Genomic DNA, 18530 nt, shown 5'->3' with positions numbered 1-18530 from the left:
GCGTAATAAGCTTACGCGTCAAACATTATTTTATATAGAATATAGTTCTTCTTATACTAAAATATAGAAAATAATCCTTTTTACAAAAACTTTTTGTTTTATTTTCTGATCATTTTGAGCATAAAAAACATAAATCCATAGCAAAATACTAATTTCAGGAAAGTGAACTATTTCCTTTAAGTTTGTGAAACTTTTTTGGGGCTGCCCCGGCAGCGTCCAAGGCCGCCTTTGGATCCGCCAGTGTCGGCATAGAAAAAAGAGGTTAGGGTGGCCGCTTTATCCCGGTCTCCCCTAAACATCAAACAGGTCAAGAGATCTCTCGGCGGGGAAGGGTGATTAGTGATTATGTTTCTGTTCACAGGTTTGGCCCTGGCGAGTAAATGCTCCAGGAGAAAGGAGAAGCAAATCCAGGAGAAGCGGAAGTCGGGAGGATGGCCCGTGTCGGTCTGAGGTCGGGCTGGATCGCGAGATCGGGCCTCTGCGGCCCCCGTGGGAGGATGGCGTGCCAGCTCGCGTGCGGGACGGTGTCTCGACGAACCCTGGCCGACATCTGCACGTTGGGAGGTGCGGAGACGGCATGGAGGCGGATCTTCGGCTCCCGTTACGTCGACGAAGCTGTCGCCGAGGAGTAAGTAAGAAAGTAAGTAGAGTAAAGGCCTGGCTACACTATGCGTTTTCTTCGTGCGTTTTTTGCGTGTTTGCGTGTTTTGCGTGATATAGTTCTAGAAAAAAGAACGATATTACGTTTTTGTGATGTTTTTCACCTTAAATTTTAGTTACATAAGAGTTATATTAGCTTTTGTATATAACCAAAGTAAAAATTATATTGTTTATAACTTTTTTCCTAGAACGATATTACGCAAAACACGCAAACCTGCAAAAACGCACGCAGAAAACGCATAGTGTAGCCAGGCCTTAAATGCTGCTAAGGACAGGTGACGACGGATCAGGTGCCACGCCGGTGTACAGTCCGGGGCGCAAAGGACTGGTACAGGAGCCGCGCCGAGAGCGTCCCGCACCTCAGAAGAGACCAGACAGTGGCGGCGCCACCCGCCGAGTGCCAGACACCGAGTGGCATCCCGCGTGGCAATCCGCGGTCGTCAGGGGGCCCCTTTAGTTATCCTACACCTACTATCCTGGGAGCACCTTCATCACGGCTGGTGTGAACAGGGCATGAGCCACATGCATCCTAGCAGCGTCTGAGCTTCTGATACAATAGACCAATTATCATTGAACTTCTATTTTCTGCAGTGGCGGATCCAGGGGGGGGCAAAATGGGCATTTGCCCCCCCCCCAAACGGCATGATTTTAACATTACGCCTATGGACGATGCATGGTAAGAATCGATACATTTTTATGGTTTGCCCCCCCCCCCCCCAAACCTCTGAGCTGGATCCGCCTCTGATTTTCTGGACATCTATACCCCAATATAGCATCTGAAAGAGAAACCGAGCGACCGAAGTGCTACTTTCCGTGGACAATGAACTAATAGTGCAATGACGATATCGCGTACAACGATTATAATTGATGCGAACCATGAAATGGCAATAACTCGAGCTGAGTTATCGCTGCGGTGTGACAAAGGGCACTCAAGAACTGCAACTCGTGCAGCGGATCGAGTATCGACGTTCCCAAATGGTGCCAACAGGCACAAGTGTTACACTACACCGCAGGGAAAAGCCTATAAAAGTGTCCTTATGGGTAACAACGTTGACATTTTTCATATCACTAGATGATGTTCCCGAGCATGGAAACCAAACCCGCTCATCTGCATTGGCATATACAATTGAGTTTGCTCGGTGTTTTTAGGTACATACGATAATGATGATTACGGAGCGAGCGAAGCGAGCGTAGTCTTTCCTTAGATTAACGGAAATTTCTGAGTATGAGCGGCCGGCCGGCCGGCCGGCCGGCCGGCCGTGGTCACGCTTCTGCGAGGCTCATATCTCAGCAACCACTTGACCGATTTACACGCGGTAATTTTTGTAGGGTAGCTTCATTCCTTCTACCAAGTATTGGACTATTCCCGATGCATGTGGGTGACCCCTTATGCACGTGCCACGTGCAAAACGAAGAGGTGTCCGTTTTGTAATTGTTGCAATATCTCGGTAACTACTTGGCCGATTGCGCTGAAAGTTGGCATGTAGGTAGGCACCCACTAGGCACTGCATATCCATGTGCCAGAGTTGGGGTGCTGCTGCACGTGCGCACGTGCAGGGGTCGTTTCCAGATCTCGAGAACGGCTCGACCGATTGCGCTGAAATTTAGTACACAGCTAGGGACCGGTTAGTAGGGTGCCGTGCACAAGTCAGTTGGGACCCATTTTGCACGTGCGCACGTGCAGGGTGCCGCTTCCAGATCTCGAGAGCGGCTGGGCCGATTGTGCCCAAATTTGGCACGTCGCTAGAGACCGGTTAGTAGGGTGCCGTGCACAAGTCAGTTGGAGGTACCGCCCTCGCAATTTCGCACGTGCAAGGCCCACCCTCTCGCTCGCTCCGTTAGTCGCCCCAAAAGGCGTTATACTGGTTAGATAGGTTTTATACGCGGTGACACAAGTACGTAGTTTCAAGTATACAATAGTTCGCGGTGAGGGTATTTGGATATGTAATACCTATGTATTATTTATGTTGTGAGTGACACAAGTAGTTTTAAGCACGGTTCGATAATTGGGGTGATGGTACTTAGATAATAGATATGTATTATACGGTGACACATCTAGTTTTCATACGGTATAACGATAATTGCTGACTAGATTAAGCGTAGCGGGTATAGCGTGACAACCAGGGATGCGGAGCCGTGGAAATTTCAGACGGTTCCGGGTTCACCGTGCATTTTCAAAATATTCTCGTATTTTTACAAATGTATACCCATACATTTCATACTCCTACGGTTGTCCGACCCAAGATGAGCAATTATGAGTCCAGGTGTATGAATGAGCCCATGTGCTACCAGACTATAATGTGAATGAAGTGTGAATGTGTGAATAGTGTGAATGAATGAATGTGATGAATAATGTGATGTGATGTGATGATGTGTGATGTGATGAATAGTGTGAGTAATGTGAATGAATTATAGTGTGAATGAAGTCCACATCAACAGTGAACACATTGTATATGATTATCATCAATCCACGTACGTTCCTCGCTATTGTGCGCTCGTAAGTTGTTCGCAACGTTCCTCGCTATCCCCGAGTGCACTAAACAACTTTGCCTTATCACGATATTTGTCAAATTCAACACTTTTGTCTAAAATATGTCAGAAGTAGCATACTAAATGAAGTGACTTTTCAACTCCGCCGGGATTTTTTTTTTTTTTTTTGACTTTTTCTGTCATGCTCGACACAGACAGTCGCAAGTGACTGCAGGGGTACTGAATGACTGCTTGTTCAATGACACGGAAACGACCGACCAACGGACTACTCCGCTACCGTTCTATGGAGAGAATCGCTGACTATAACGTAGTAAGCATATAATTATAACGCAAAATATTCCTTACACATTTGCTTTCCTGCGAGACTGTTGAACCAGGCAACGTGCTGATTTCGACGCTGCCGTATGCAGAATCAATAGTGCATGCAATACCTATGCATTCAGCGATACATTTTTCTTGGCTTCTTTCATTGCTTTTGTCACAGTATTAAGTTTAATTCGAAAATTGAAAACATCAAGAATACTCAAAGAGGTGGGGCGGTAAAAAAAATCGAATCTGGGATTTTTCTGCCGAATTAGTGAACAGCACTCCAAAATGCATGAAATTAGATCTGGGAGCAAAATTTTCGAAACATTGCAAAACCGGTCGCCTAGTACCTATAATATAAGCCGTCTATATATATCTGCAATGCAGCAACATTTAGGGGAAGGAGGGTGAATTGCGCCACCTTAAGGAAAAACGCTGATTGTAAGAAAACCGCTGGAGATATAAGCATGCACTGGTAACCACTTCAAAGAGGAACTCATTAGCTACGATTTAAGAGCCTCCCGATCAATTAAGAATGTTTCGTTTGCTTCCGACAGCTGCTTTTCAGAAACATGCAAAAGGGCGCATTTACCGACAACTGCTGTAAATTGCGCCAGGGGGATGGCGCAATTAGAATCCAATTGCGCCCTATACTTAAACATGGCTAAGCGAATGAGACGGAATGCATACACCCCGGCAGTGTAATGTCATTGCGGCTTACTTAAACATTTATAATGTTAATCAGGCTGGATAAATAATAAATGTAGATATAAATCGCGATGTTTTTGCCCAGGTAAATAACTTTACATGTGTCCGTATGTTTGTAAAAGTGCAACGAAAACGTTTTATGTAACCGACTAGATATATGTGAAAGTATGGTTAAATTTTCAATCGTTTCTCTCAAAATTATTAATTTTTATCGTTGCGACAACTTGTTGACATCAGTTTTTACTTTTTGATCATAGCTGTCACCTCTCACGCCCGAGTCGATATTGAAAATGCCGTATTTTGTCAATTACACCACAAGTTGGCAGCCTAAATGGCAGCTGCATTATAAGTTTGACGAGAGAAATAATTTGCGGACTGGCGACAGCGGGCTGCTCCCCTGCCTGGCATTAAACTCCTTCTTTATTGCAATCAGTTAATGGTGTATTCATACTGTCGTGATACAATAGCTACACCATTATTCTATCTGCGCCCCCATGGTGCAATTGCCATGGGCGCAATTAGAATTGAGGTACTTTTTAATAAAAGCGTAGAAGTCATCATAAATATGCTGAAGGAAGTTTACTGTTTAAGTGAAATATAATGAAAAAATGGGCTTTCTTTCTAAATATCACTCTGAAAATCACACACGTATCACAGATTTTTATAGCCAACGGTTCAAAGTACTGCAAAAAAGCTAAGCAAACGCCGTAATATCTTTGATGGCGTAACTGAGCCCTGCTGATTGGCTTCGTCGGAGAGCTTGGGCCATAAAATGAACTATCAGGTGGTGAAAATATTGTTTTCGAACACAAAATTATAAACATGCCATTGAATTCGTGGGAATGTTGGTGGGCGCAATTGGTTAGGAGGGCGCAATACACCCACTTTCCCCTACTCGCACACACACATGCTATCCTACTATAGTAACTATACTATAGTAATTTGTTAGTGACAATATGTATTAACAAATGTACGTCGACTTTGTGTTCAGTTACTTACCAATACGGTGTAAGGGTAAAAAATGACAGCCCGATGACAGACGAGACGCCGTACAGTGTATAAAAGTCGCTACCTCGTTTGTCATTCTGTAAATAATTACTGAGTTACGGTTACGGCGAAAACGGTCACGGTTGCCGTCCGTGCAGGGCGGGGCGGGGCGGGGAGAGGCGGGGTGGCGAGTGTCGCCCAGCGCCGTCAGGCCGTCAGTCCGGTGGGTGCATCCATACACCTCGGCACACCGCACTTGGGTTCCGATTCCGCAGTCTGCACGCCAAATGGGTCGCCATTGCCGGACAACTGCTCCTGTCGCGCTCTGGAGCATCGCTCTCGGGTGAGTGAGCTGATCGGACGAGCCATAGACCTATGTTCCTACACCTACCCACCATTAGCGAGCGTTGTACTCACAGTGGTTCATGAACGGGCCTGCACACATTTTGAGGACACTCCCAACAACAGTAAAATCGTCGAATTTGGTTATTTTTTTAGTAAAATTAAAGGTCACCTACAAGTTTAGACAATCACACGAAAAATGACCACTAATGTGAAAAATATCAGCTGATATCTTCTCACATCAATGTTTTGTATGCTTCTTCGCGTGGCTAGTGAAGCCCATGAGCGTTTTGGCTAAATAATTGTCAGCGCAGCCGGCGGTTTTATGCTGTAAAAAGACTGTCTATTAAGACAATAGGACTACCAGAACGTCTGAATGAGATGTTCCTTATGACCAAGTGAGGAGACATTTTGTTATATACACACGATTATACACACGATTAATACACACGGTTAACACACACGATTAATCTCAAATGTTCTACAGAGTCGCGGCGGGCTTTTCAACCGTCAGCTGTCAAGAGGAGTACAATGAAACCAGTCTGTTTGGCTTCGACTACTCACAAATCCGACCGCCCGTTCCACCGGACGGTAAGTACCCCCATCTGCTCGAACGCGACACTTCCCTGCTTGGTGCCGAAACCACCCAATCCTGGAATAATGGCGACAACATGCCCAAATATAATTAGGTAATTTACCTGTCACACCACTTAAAGGGACCCTCCCACCTTAACATTAGTTTTGAGTTGAGATAGCCAAGTTTGCGGCCAGGCTCAGAAACCACCATTTATCCTGGTCGCAACCCCCGCAGCTTTATGGTGTTCAAGAAATTTCTTCCCTTTACCCACTTGCAGGGTGGGACCAGCGTGGTCCCTATCTCTTAACCATTACGGGAATCTGATGACGTCATCAGGCTTTCGAACGTCCGTTAAATGTTTGACTAAAACGTTTTGTAGCACGCGGTGGTATATGCTGCTTTGCGCGCAACAAATGCCGCACTTTCAAATAAAGTCGCTAGGAACAGCGGAGATCCCAAAAAGTAAACAAAAGTAAAAGTCTAATATCTTGAAAACCGGTGAATATTTTTCGATGAAATTTGGTAGATATTCGTTTTTGCTCTTTCTGAACCGAGCGACATCACTTTCATGCCAATTCATTAACTTTTTTGAAGGTGGGAGGGTCCCTTTAATCAGGGGTCACACCTACGGATTCATCTCAAGCGATACTCGATAGGAAAAATAGTGTAGTTGAAAATAAGTTGTAATTTTGCTCTTACAAAAGATTTTAATAATTGGTATTGATGCTCCTTTATGTACCTATGACAAGGAAAAACCAAGATTCTTTTACTACTCAGGTTGGTTCACTAGGGAAATAAAGGCGCCGTGGTGACGTCATCAGAGGAAATCCTTCACGTTCAAATGAAGGGGTCATTTGAATTGCTGATTTTGGCTCGATATAGTCCTTTTTTTTTTGTTTCAGCCCCATTTATCGTAATAAGGCAAAATCATTGTTACACTGGTACAACTTTTGATGACACATAATCCTTGTTTTTTTTCCTCCACCTCGCTCGAAAGATGATGAAATTTGCATGCATGCCTAATGCCTATGGGTGAAAGGAGATTCTACCGCCGTAGTGAGGCCACGGTAAAGGGATTCTGGAGCTCGTGAATGGGGTTGGGAAAATCAATACACTTTCGCTCACTTTACATTCAACTAAGATGTTTTATTCTTCTATCGTTTTATATTGTTTCACTCACCGTTTTTGAAACTTTGATAGTTTTTCTTTGAATCTATAGTGCAATGTAAGTACATTTAATGTGCATTGCATGATGATAATGGCATTGAATTCATAATACTTACATTAGGTAGGTCAAAATAAAATAAATATGAAGAAGAACCCCTGTTATTAAAGGGACCCTCCCACCTTAACATTAGATTTGAGTTGAGATAGCCAAAATGGGGTCCCTGGCTCACAATTACCGGTTTCGGCACTCACAACACCGAGAAATGCCTTAACCCTCGCCCTGGCAGGGCATTTTTCATAACACGGCCTGGCAGGGGGGGGTCGATGCGACCCCCCTCGCGATTGGCTCCTATGGCACCTAGAAACACCAAATTTGGTAGGTAGGTGGGCCCCCCGGAGTTCTCGCCCCTGTGCAAATTTGGTTGCTCTAGGTCAATATTTAGGGGGGTTTTGGGGGGTATAAATGTAAAAATTTCGCTAAAAACAGGTCAAAAGTTTTTCGCTTATAACTTTTGATCTAATTAAGATAGAGCAAAAAGAAAAGCACCAGTGAACTCAGCACGTCAAGGCGCGTCGAATGATATACTTTTTAGCTTGCTTAAGTGTACTTAAAGTTTTTTTCTTAAATTTTAAGTAAACTTAAATTAATAAATTAAGTTCAAGTTAACCAAATTGCATCATATCGCATATCATTTGATTCGGCTGATCACTAGGAACACAATGATACCATTTTTTAAGCTCTAGCGTCATTATGTGCCAAGTTATTGGCAAAAACGTCATTTGACCTCAGTTGACCTCATTTGACCTGACCCATGGATAAGTACACCAAACAAAGAAGCACCAAGTGACCTGCTGTTAAGTACCGTGGTTTCAAAGCACAAAAGTGATAAAACGAAGCGGATATCTCCAGTATTTTCCGAATTTAGTATTTTCCCATAGGCTTAACATTACGACGTAATGACCTCTAACTGACCTCAGGTCAGTGACCTAAAAAAAACCGGACTATATGTTATACAACTCGGTGAACTTAGCACATCCTGAAAGTTTGAAGGAAATCAGTCGAAAACTGTGAGTTGGACAGGTGCAAAAAGAAAATTGAAATTTGACCATGACCTTGTACCGGTTTTTCTGACCTGGTGACCTGACCCAAGGTCACCCGGACCTGAAATTTTCAGGTCATATGTAAAAAGGTTGCCCCATAGGCTGTGCCAAATTTGGCGGCGCTGCGCGCCGCCGTTTTTCCGCTATCTTCGAAAAACCTTAGGGGGGGTCGCATCGACCCCCCCCCCCCCCTGCCAGGGCGAGGGTTAAATCGGAAATATTGAATTTCAAAATTGCAGCATTTTGATTCAGAGGGGCTAATGCATAGGAATACCCCTCTGAATGTGTGACGTCAGCGCAGATATCTAACGATTTTTAAATGTTTGACTAAAACGTTTTGTAGCACGCGGTGGTATATGCTGCTTTGCGCGCAACAAATGCCGCACTTTCAAATGAAGTCGCTAGGAACAGCGGAGATCCCAAAAGTAAACAAAAGTAAAAGTCTAATATCTTGAAAACCGGTGAATATTTTTCGATGAAATTTGGTAGATATTTGTTTTTGCTCTTTTTGAACCGAGCGACATCACTTTCATGCCAATTCATTGACTTTTTTGAAGGTGGGAGGGTCCCTTTAAGTATAGAAAGACATTGGTAGCAGGCTAGACCAGCTACCCGACGCACATAAAACTTTTTACCTTTTTTAACTTTTTTCAGCTGCGCCCAGAGTGGTTCGCGCCCGCGCACTCCGTCCTCACACACACACACACTGCATTTAGAGCGAATAAATGAATGAATGAGTGAAACAGTTGGCCAACAAGTAATCAATTAACTATCAGATGCATGAATAAGAGTGAATTTATGGACGTAAAGAATGATTCGCATGCTTGTGAAGTTGTAGAAGAGACCAAATGGAATAGAATGTCATGATAAAAGTGTAGGTACGAGAAACTTTTGATTGTATGCTATGCCTGCGGTAGTAGCAACTTGTATCTGTTTTCAGGGAATCCTGTAGAAGTGAGTATCAGCGTGCACATCTTGAACATCGTAATCGACGAGGCTGAACAGGTAGGTCTGACGAGAGTCGAGATAATAGCCGTTTTCACGACTGCCATCTGGTACACATTTGGTGCACATCTGGTGCATATCAGGTGCAGATTTGGTCAAATCAGGTTCCGTGCGTCTCTTAGTAGCTATCAGCTAGGGTTGCACTAATTGCTTATATGCCTGCTTTGTCCTATTATCAGACAGCATCATCGATTAAAACACTGAAATAAATTCATAAAATGAAGATATTCGCTGTAAAAGAGATTAGGTGCAGATTTGGTCAAATCAGGTGCACTCGCCGGATAGCCCATCGTGAAAACGGCTAATGCCCGTCCAAAATGGGCGCTGCGAGCTGAGCTCAGCACATACAAGCTTAACAATCTGGCCTTTTAAAGTGACTGCCCTACGTTCATTATTATAATTTATCTTAGATTGCAAAGTTCGTGTGGAACTTGTGATAATTCGAGCTGTGATATTCATTTGACTCATCTAGTTGGTTTCAAAGAAAATCAGTTACTTCATTACAATGTGGGCCAATTACTAAGGGCCTAGCTCTTTAACATGTCAGCTGGCCTGAGTGCCGTCTTTAAATAAATGCTGCTTAAAAATGAAGATATTTGATATTTAGAATAGCCCTGACTGCTGATGAGTGAATTGCATACAAAGTGAATGTAAAAACACTCTTTATAAAGAGTGTTTTTAGATTTGTTTTTTGTAGATTTGGTTTACAGTGTAGGTACCTATCTCGTTGACAATTGTCAACGAGACAGGTAGCGATGAAAAATATGAATATTTGTGGCTTTCAAGATAAGCTTTCTTTAAATATATTGCCGTGTTTTGTTCCGCGTTTTCCCATACCTGCTACACTGCATGATTAAATCGAGACATCCAGGCATTTAAACGGCACGTGCACTGTACCACACTTTTCAAAGTTTAATGCAATGGGGTGTGGTTAAACACGTTGAACCACACGGCTGCTGACGTCACTATCATATAGTTGTGAGCTTTTTGGCAGGTATGGGAAACACCTTCCAGCCTTAGGCCGGGAATTCAATAAATGTCACCTCGCTTTTTTAGCAAAATCACCTCGGGCCTAACGGCCCTCGGAGTTTTCGCTAAAAAACCTCTGTGACATTTATTGAATCATCCCGGCCCCGGGCAGGAATATATTGTTCCATATGTAAATCGAAACTGTTGCGCCACTTGAACAAGATTTGCTAGCTGGTTTTTCCGATACGCGTATATGTAGTTGCATCATATTCACATTCAGATTAACATTCAGATTCGTTCCGAATGTCGATCATTTTCATCTACACTCAGATTCGTCCCGAATATCGATCATTTTCATCGACATTCAGATTGGTAGAAATACATATTTATGATATCACGTATACCTGAAATTTGTACATTCCTGGAGGGCACGACCACGATGTCATAAAAGTCGAGCTCAAAAAACTGGTTGACAGCTTTTGACGGCAGAGTGCGTTTGTTTGGCTGAATACCCCACCAGGGTGCGGGCTAAATTTTTACCATCGGCATTTATTCTTTTTATAAGCCTGAATGAATAGAAACTTCAACAATCAACCATATTTTACCTACTTCCCCCACGGACTTTCCCCTCATAAAAGCTGCCACTTTCTTCTAGGCACTTTTCGTTTTCAGTAAACACAATTGCACTGCTTTCCCCTTTTATGTGACAAGTCTTTTCGCTTTTCAGGTTATTCAATTTGACTGTTACCTGAGGACAATCTGGAAAGATCATCGAATCAACATGCCCGGTATATATGAACCCTACCAATTTTTGTTGACAGACACCACGGATATTTTAAGTCGTTCGCTCTGATTTAAAATTGTGAGGCTGGTGATCAATCTAGAAACATACCAACAAGGTACAATTGTCAGGCAATTTAAAACAGATGTTCTAAAGCATGCTTGCAAGTGGTCTAATATGTCGGCAATATCCTGATAGCATACACCAGCCCTCTAAGTGCTAAAAGATGAGTGCAATGAAACACCAAAAAAAGACTTACCTCGACTGTCTGCGATAGACCACACTGTTGAAAAACAGTGTTCATTTCATTTTATTTTTACCTATATCAGTTTTGTCATTTAAATGCTTAAAGTAAGATTAGGTATGAAGCAACCATTCTTTATATCGGTACACACATCTGCTCATCATACAAATTACCTAAATAGCTACCACCATCGAATTATGCCAGTTATGTCACCCATTACCGTTTCCGTTTCCGATTTGCGACGCAGACGTGGAAATGATCCAGCTGGACACTGCCATCATGGAAAAGATGTGGGTGCCCAACGCGTACTTCGTGTACGTGCAGCGCGTGGAGCGGCCCGAGCTGCTGTCCGACGCCTCTGGTGTGACGCTCTACAGAAATAAAACGATCGTACACGTAAGCAGACGCCCATCTGGCATGCAGCCTGAAGGCTGAAGCCACTGCAGCTCTGTGAAGAAGTTGTGCCGGCTAGATGCGGGTATGGGCTAGTAGGTGCTGATCTTAACATTCTTATTATAATTGCACAGGAGTTTCTCATCAAACTGCTTACATTTTAACCCTATTAGTGGCAGGGGGGGGGGTTGTTTTTATCCACCCCTCAGGTTTTTCGGGAATATCTCCGAAACCGCTGAAGCTACGATGCTGAAATTTTCTGACTTTTCCTAAAACTAAATTGGGCACATTCCCTGAAAATTTCAAGTTCATAACTTTACCAGGGGCGGCTCCAGAGCACTGGGAATTGGGGGGTCCTATTCGTGAAGCGAGTCTTTTGGGCGAAGATCACGATGCTGCACCAGTTTTACGAACAGTGAATGAAAGGTATCATGTGATAACATATACAGGGTGTCTCAAAAGTTCGTTCACACATTTCCCATGCCAATAAAGCATATAAGAACCGGCCAAAAGTATAAGGTTTTGGTGTCTGTGTGTACACCAGACAAATATGCATGCTTTGACAACTGATTAAGAAGGTTGGAAACCAACCCCTTTGCTGTATCTCCAAAAATATTTGCTCATACCGATTTTTGTTGCTCCGTCAGCTGCCGGAGGCTGATAAAAGGTTACCAGCTTTCAAGCTCTTGCAGGGGAAGTCCCTGCAGTTTCTGCGTCGGATTTTGTTTTGACTAGCTCCCCGGCAACATCTGATTTTCCCTGAAAGCCGACAGCTTGCATCGACACCATTCTTGAGTATTTTGTAGGCATTCTCTGGCGCTAACTCCTTCATGAATGACTGGCGCCGACATCCCAAGCGCCATTTTCCTTTTCAAAACGACCCCAGTCCTGAACAAACGGGAAGTGCCAGGAGTAAATTTTTCGCATCATATGGTAGCAGAATGTGTCGGACGTCTGTTTCTCAGACACATTGTGCAAATTTTGCAAATTCCAAGCGCTCGTCATTCCCCATGCCAAGACCTTCGCTCGGTTGCGGAGTGTTTTCCTCGGGAGATGTTCTGCTTTGTAAACGGCCCAAACCAGTCCATCGTGTGGTTTTATCGGGATTTTGTGTTTAAAAGAAAATTATTCGCTGCAGATCTGCCTCTTAAAACTTCGTTAGATAAAATTTTACAATAACTGACACTTTTGGAGGGTCAGGTGTCCTTGGCATTGACGAATTTTGTGTTATTGTCCCCAAAAATTAGCGTTATAGATATTATAAACAATTTTAAATTATAATTTGTCTTTATTTTACGATGAACTGCACTTTTTGAAAATGGGTATCCTCTGTCTGTGACCTTCTTGCCAGTTTTCAATAGTTATGACCGCATTTTCAGCTGCTTTCCGGAACACGAGTCTGCTGTCGTGCGAGGGTCGTTCAAAACGCCGTTAGTCTCGCATGGTTTCGTCCTTCAAAAATTTTAGCCACCGTTTTTATGAGATGATCATCATGTTGCACTCATCCTCGCCGACACTTAGCCATGTGTCATTTCCGACTTAAAGGGACCCTCCCACCTTAACATTAGATTTGAGTTGAGATAGCCAAAATGGGGTCCCTGGCTCACAATTACCGGTTTCGGCACTCACAACATCGAGAAATGCCTTAAATCGGAAATATTGAATTTCAAAATTGCAGCGTTTTGATTCAGAGGGGCTAATGCTTAGGAATACCCCTCTGAATGTGTGACGTCAGCGCAGATATCTAACGATTTTTAAATCTTTTACTAAAACGTTTGGTAGCACGTGGTGGTATATGCTGCTTTGCGCGCAACAAATGCCGCATTTTCAAATAAAGTCGCTAGGAACAGCGGAGATCCCAAAAAGTAAACAAAAGTAAAAGTCTAATATCTTGAAAACCGGTGAATATTTTTCGATGAAATTTGGTAGATATTCGTTTTTGCTCTTTCTGAACCGAGCGACATCACTTCCATGCCAATTCGTTAACTTTTTTGAAGGTGGGAGGGTCCCTTTAACCATTCCCATTACTCCTGAAACAGAGAGTTTCACAACATACCCGACTTTGCAACCTACATTTTCGTGCCTGACCCATGGTCAGAGGTGAACCCTTTTTGTGAGCTCATGAAGGGTCGAATGCACTTGAAAACAATGAGACTGCTTGAGGAAGGTTGTCACCAATGCCCATGCAAAATTTCGACTGTTAATTTCTTGTTGATTCAGAATTATTGACAAAAAAGCATGGCTGGTACCTGTGAACGAACTTTTGAGACACCCTGTACAAAGTTATTGTGCATCCTCTTTTGGCACGTTTTGCTATAATAGGCGGATCCAGGCGTCCAAAAAGGGGGGTTATTTTTTACCTCCCAACATAGGTGCCCTGACACCGCCTATGCATGACCAATACAATTTTAGTCGTTCTCTCATAAGAAAATTGCAACATAACAAGACCATTGCCACCCTTTTTAGAAACAGTACCAACAAAAACCTTATTTACTATACTTTATGTGTACCCCCAATCTCAATGATCTGTATCCGCCTATGATTTTTGAAAATGCATATTTTTAGGATCCATGTGGATTCCTGGTTCATTCTCTATCGATCGGCAAAAGTTGCGTTAAGATTGGTTCAGAAACCTGGCCGTGATAAACAGTCTAAAATGTATCTGCAATTTGCCCGTTTTTACCCCCCTCTACCCCCCTATTGACATTTTTTAATTTTATTTTTTTAGAAATGTAGATCTCGTTGAGCCAAATCGAATGCCGTTTGAATTTTGAAAATCGGCCGGTTAGATCTCGAGATATCAAGGGGGGGGTCGTAAACAGCCCCCCCCCTGCCACTAATATGGGGTAGCCGGGAGCCTGCCACTAATAGGGTTAAAGATAAGCATGTTAAAGAAATTGAAATAATAGTTACTTTCATTAAAGTCATGTTTATTGATGAGCGAGCAAGCGCAAGAAGACACAAACAGTTTCGTTTTTACCCAGGTAAATGTCCAGTGAGATTCGTTTTGGGGTAGTTTACCGCAAAATGAGTTTACCGCACTTGGTGAGATTGGGCCCAGGTTTGCATGTAACCTTCTGCTTGAAGCAACACATTTATTTCCAGCACCATAAGGCAAAGCTTGCATCGATTTTCAATAAAACGTCGGAACATGGGTCATGTCACACCTAATGTGTCTGCAGGACATCCGTTCGCTATATCTGTGATAGCAGGCAGGCAGCCTGGAATTACACATAATTGTCCGGGTGCGGCACTATGTTAAGTGCACCCAACGCATTCCAGTCCAGCCTGTACCTCACCAGATACACGTGCTATATGAATTACAAGAAGTACCCGATGGACACTCAGCGATGCAACATCCGGCTGCAGTCCTGTGAGTCCATGGCAACTGGCAATGGTGACCTTTGCATGCGATGAAGCAGCCTGAAGTTATAGACACTTCACCCACGTGACCTGAGATAACCTCAGGGACATAACAAGGGGTCACGGGTGCTCTTTTCCAGTTCTGTGTGTCATGTTTACTTGTAAGTTGGTGTTTGAGGGTGTTGAGAATGGTACATATTTGTACAAAAGAGGCGCCTTTCAATTCCTCCCATTTACTTTTGATGAAGAGGGAGCAAAATTGACTTGACCTTAGGTCATCATATAAAAATTCCGAGGTATACACTTTCTACATACTGTTGGCATTGAAACTTTTTATGAGGTGAGATTACTTGACGTGACTTGGTGACATCTTAACCCTCGCCCGTAAACGGTGTTTTGCCACCTTCGCCCATGCAGGGGGGGGGGGGTTAGTGCGACCCCCTGGCGTTTGAAAACGGAGCGTCGTAGAGCTTAGCGGAAAAGACCAACGGATTGCTCTCAACGAGGTCTCGCGATTGGTGGTATATTATTTGGTCCTAGGTCAACATTTGACCTATTTATGACCGGTCAAAGGTCAGATTTTCGGAAAAAAAATCTAACTTTTTCAGATTTCCGCGCCGATTGCGACAAAACGGTAAGAGATATCGACTTGAAACTTTCACTATCGTAATCCTTGATCAATTCTCTATCGTTTGGTGTGTATTTCGATGTCATAACTCTAAAAATGATGCGTTGGGAGCATCGTCTGCAAGGTCATTTGTGCATTGGGTCACGTCAGGCGTGTGACGTCACTGACCTGACCCTGACCCAAAATGAACTACAAGAAACAACCGACGATGCCTGAATGGATAGAAAATTCGAATTCAGAGCATCAAAATACCCCGAAAAGGCATACAAGTGCAAGAAGTCATTACAGGTCAACCGAGGTCACTGACCTTACCTTGACCTTTGGTAACCTTCAAAATGTCAACGGACATTGTGCCAATGTCAAATCAGCCAGTTGTGATTCTAAAACAATCCATCAGTGTGCTCAGGTCAGTCGGCATTTATACCAATGTGAAGCAATCTCCAATTTAGCGTAAATCTGGCCGGAGGTTATTCCCTTTATGACGTCATAACTCCGTGACCTGACATGACCTTGACAAAAAATACGAAAAGTTGCGCAAAAGATGCCCCAGAGGGTACTGAAAATTTGAGCAGGCTATCTGAAACGGTTCGGCGTGTAGCTAAGAAAAACCTCAGAGGGGGTTGCACCCCCCCCCCTACATGGGCGGGGGTTAAGTGACCTTGGTCTAAAATTTTTACAGCATGTGCAGAAAAGACGTATATGCGAAAAAGCGGTGGCGCTCCGCATCGCCGTTTTTTAGCTATTTGCGAAAACTGGAGGGGGTGAGCCCCCAGCAGGGTGTGGGTTAACAGATTCCCTGAAATTATTCATGTTCCAGTGACTTTAGGCTGCTTCAGGCACAAAAACTGGTTAATAGTGAAATGGGGCGAAATGAGAATGATGATTACTCCGTTAATGATTAAAGTAATTATATGAATAATAGTAACTGCTTACTTCATCGTTGGTTGGTGCGCTTGTGTGAATTACGAATGCGCACTGAATGTATGTACATAATGCCATGCCTACTTTCATTTTACGCCTATCCTACTGTTACATTGTTTTGTGCACCTCTTTCAGATATGTACAATAATAAGGTACTGCGTCTTTATTGGCACGAGACTGGCGTGACATGGGAACGGAACATTCGAGTCAGAGGGTTCGACCTGGCAGACATCGTTACGGTGCCTACGAAGGATCGTGTCACCCTTGCTGGTAAAGTCGTTCCTCATGCGTGAACATATGGAAAATATTGGTGGGTAGGCACAGTCTCTCTTCAAAGTACCGCGCATCGGTGCGCGGTGGATCCCTCGAGCCCGGCTAAGGAATGGCTGCTAACTTTGAGAGTCACCGAACCAATTGACCAGGGGGATGGATGAGGACGTCATATTGGTTCGGTGACCCTCAAATTTAGCAGCCCCTCCTCAGCAGTACCTGATGGATCCACCGCACCGCTTACTTTCAAAAGAGAGACTACATTGGAAGAGAGATATGGCCGTTGGATGGTGTGAGATGAATGAGAACGAAAATCAATGCTTATTGACTATCACATGAATGGTTTTGTTCCAGTGAGTCTGATTGATCATATGTTTTTAGATAAAAGGATTTATCTTATTACTATTGACAAAAAGTGAGCCTTTTTCATTTGGTGACAACAATGTCATTACATTTAACCCTTGTCGGCACTGGCCATTTCGCCATCCCGGCGTATTGGTACGACCATACGACCCCTCACTCGTCTGGCCTCCAAGTCCAATTGAAGTTGGAATTCGCGGAACAAATGAGCGTGCCGCTCCCCTCGAGAAAAAAAATAGCATGCCATGAACTGAAAAGTGTCAGATCAACTCATGATTGCTTCAAAGGACAGGCGATTATCATAAATGTGGGTATTGGTGTTTATTTTTTAATACCATCCAAAATAGTCTCAATGAAACAATTTTGGTACGCACCAGCACATCATCTTGTAACGCCGCGTTGAATGAGCACTTCTTGTTCAGCTGACTCCATCAGTGCACGACCAAGCACGCTGAGCCATCCTGACCTATCGGCAGGGGTCTCAGTTTCGAGGTGCTGCTGTCGCGCCGCGTGTCGAACGCCGTGCTGACCATGTACGTGCCCAGCACGATGCTACTGATCGTCAGCTGGCTCTCGCTCTGGGTAAGAACTGCTCCGCATCGGCCAACAAAGTGTGGAAATAGGGTTTGTACGGTCGGTTCAGGTTCATCATACGGATTCGCTATCGTATCTGCGGGAGTCAGGGGGACTCGCGAGGATTTTCCGCTCCCCCTGCGTCTTTCCGGCCGGGGAGACTCGTGATGTATTTACAGCCCCTCCCCTCCCCCCCCCCACCAGCTCGAGACATCTAAATATAGGGGAGAGTGGGGTAATTTGGCCGCTTTTTTTAGAAAACGATATAACTTAAAATTGACGACACATTTCTGCATTTTCTCAACGCTGGCAGGTGTCGTATTCATTTTACTTTACTGGACAGTGAACTTGAAATGATAGAGTAATTACTTATATTTAAATTGTGACGTATTACAAAGGTCTGCAAGGCGGCCAAATTGCCCCACTAGCAGGGTTATTTGGCCGGGGGAGTGGGGCAATTTGGCCGGTGTTAGTTTGCGGTCGGGATTTTCTGTTATATTGCGAGTCAGCTTCAGATTCAGCAATGACGTGTGTCCTATGACGCATTTGCCGCATTTTGGAGGTTCACTCAGGGGTCACAGGGGTCAAAATAGCCAAATTAGCGGCTCTAGATGCGAAGACAGTTTTTTACGAATAACTTTTGAAGTAATCAAGCTAGGCCAAAACTTCGAGTACCATCGTAATT

The 18530-nt window shown here is 43.8% G+C and overlaps 1 protein-coding gene across 2 annotated transcripts in view; it reads left to right on the top strand.

Annotated features, from left to right (window-relative positions):
- Nucleotides 1-360: 360 nt before the first annotated feature.
- The window catches only part of LOC122381318 (glutamate-gated chloride channel alpha-like), a 28428-nt gene continuing 10258 nt past the window's right edge, over nt 361-18530 (top strand). Inside the window, exons 1-8 of one of the 2 annotated variants that reach the window (XM_043365339.1) lie at nt 361-640; nt 5981-6084; nt 9279-9343; nt 11040-11100; nt 11585-11733; nt 15013-15103; nt 16778-16912; nt 17749-17854. In XM_043365339.1, the coding sequence (XP_043221274.1) occupies nt 16830-16912; nt 17749-17854 (189 nt within the window). In that variant the 5' untranslated portion in view covers nt 361-640; nt 5981-6084; nt 9279-9343; ... (2 more) ...; nt 15013-15103; nt 16778-16829. Of the gene's footprint in view, nt 641-5980; nt 6085-9278; nt 9344-11039; nt 11101-11584; nt 11734-15005; nt 15104-16777; nt 16913-17748; nt 17855-18530 lie in introns of those variants that run through there. The other variant, XM_043365338.1, reaches the window with a different exon arrangement.

Source organism: Amphibalanus amphitrite, unplaced genomic scaffold (genome assembly GCF_019059575.1).
Source record: "Amphibalanus amphitrite isolate SeventyFive unplaced genomic scaffold, NRLGWU_Aamphi_draft 000118F_arrow, whole genome shotgun sequence".
Taxonomy (NCBI): Eukaryota; Metazoa; Arthropoda; class Thecostraca; order Balanomorpha; family Balanidae; genus Amphibalanus; species Amphibalanus amphitrite.
Note: the sequence above shows the minus strand (reverse complement) of the source record. Positions and strands in the feature narration are given on the sequence as shown.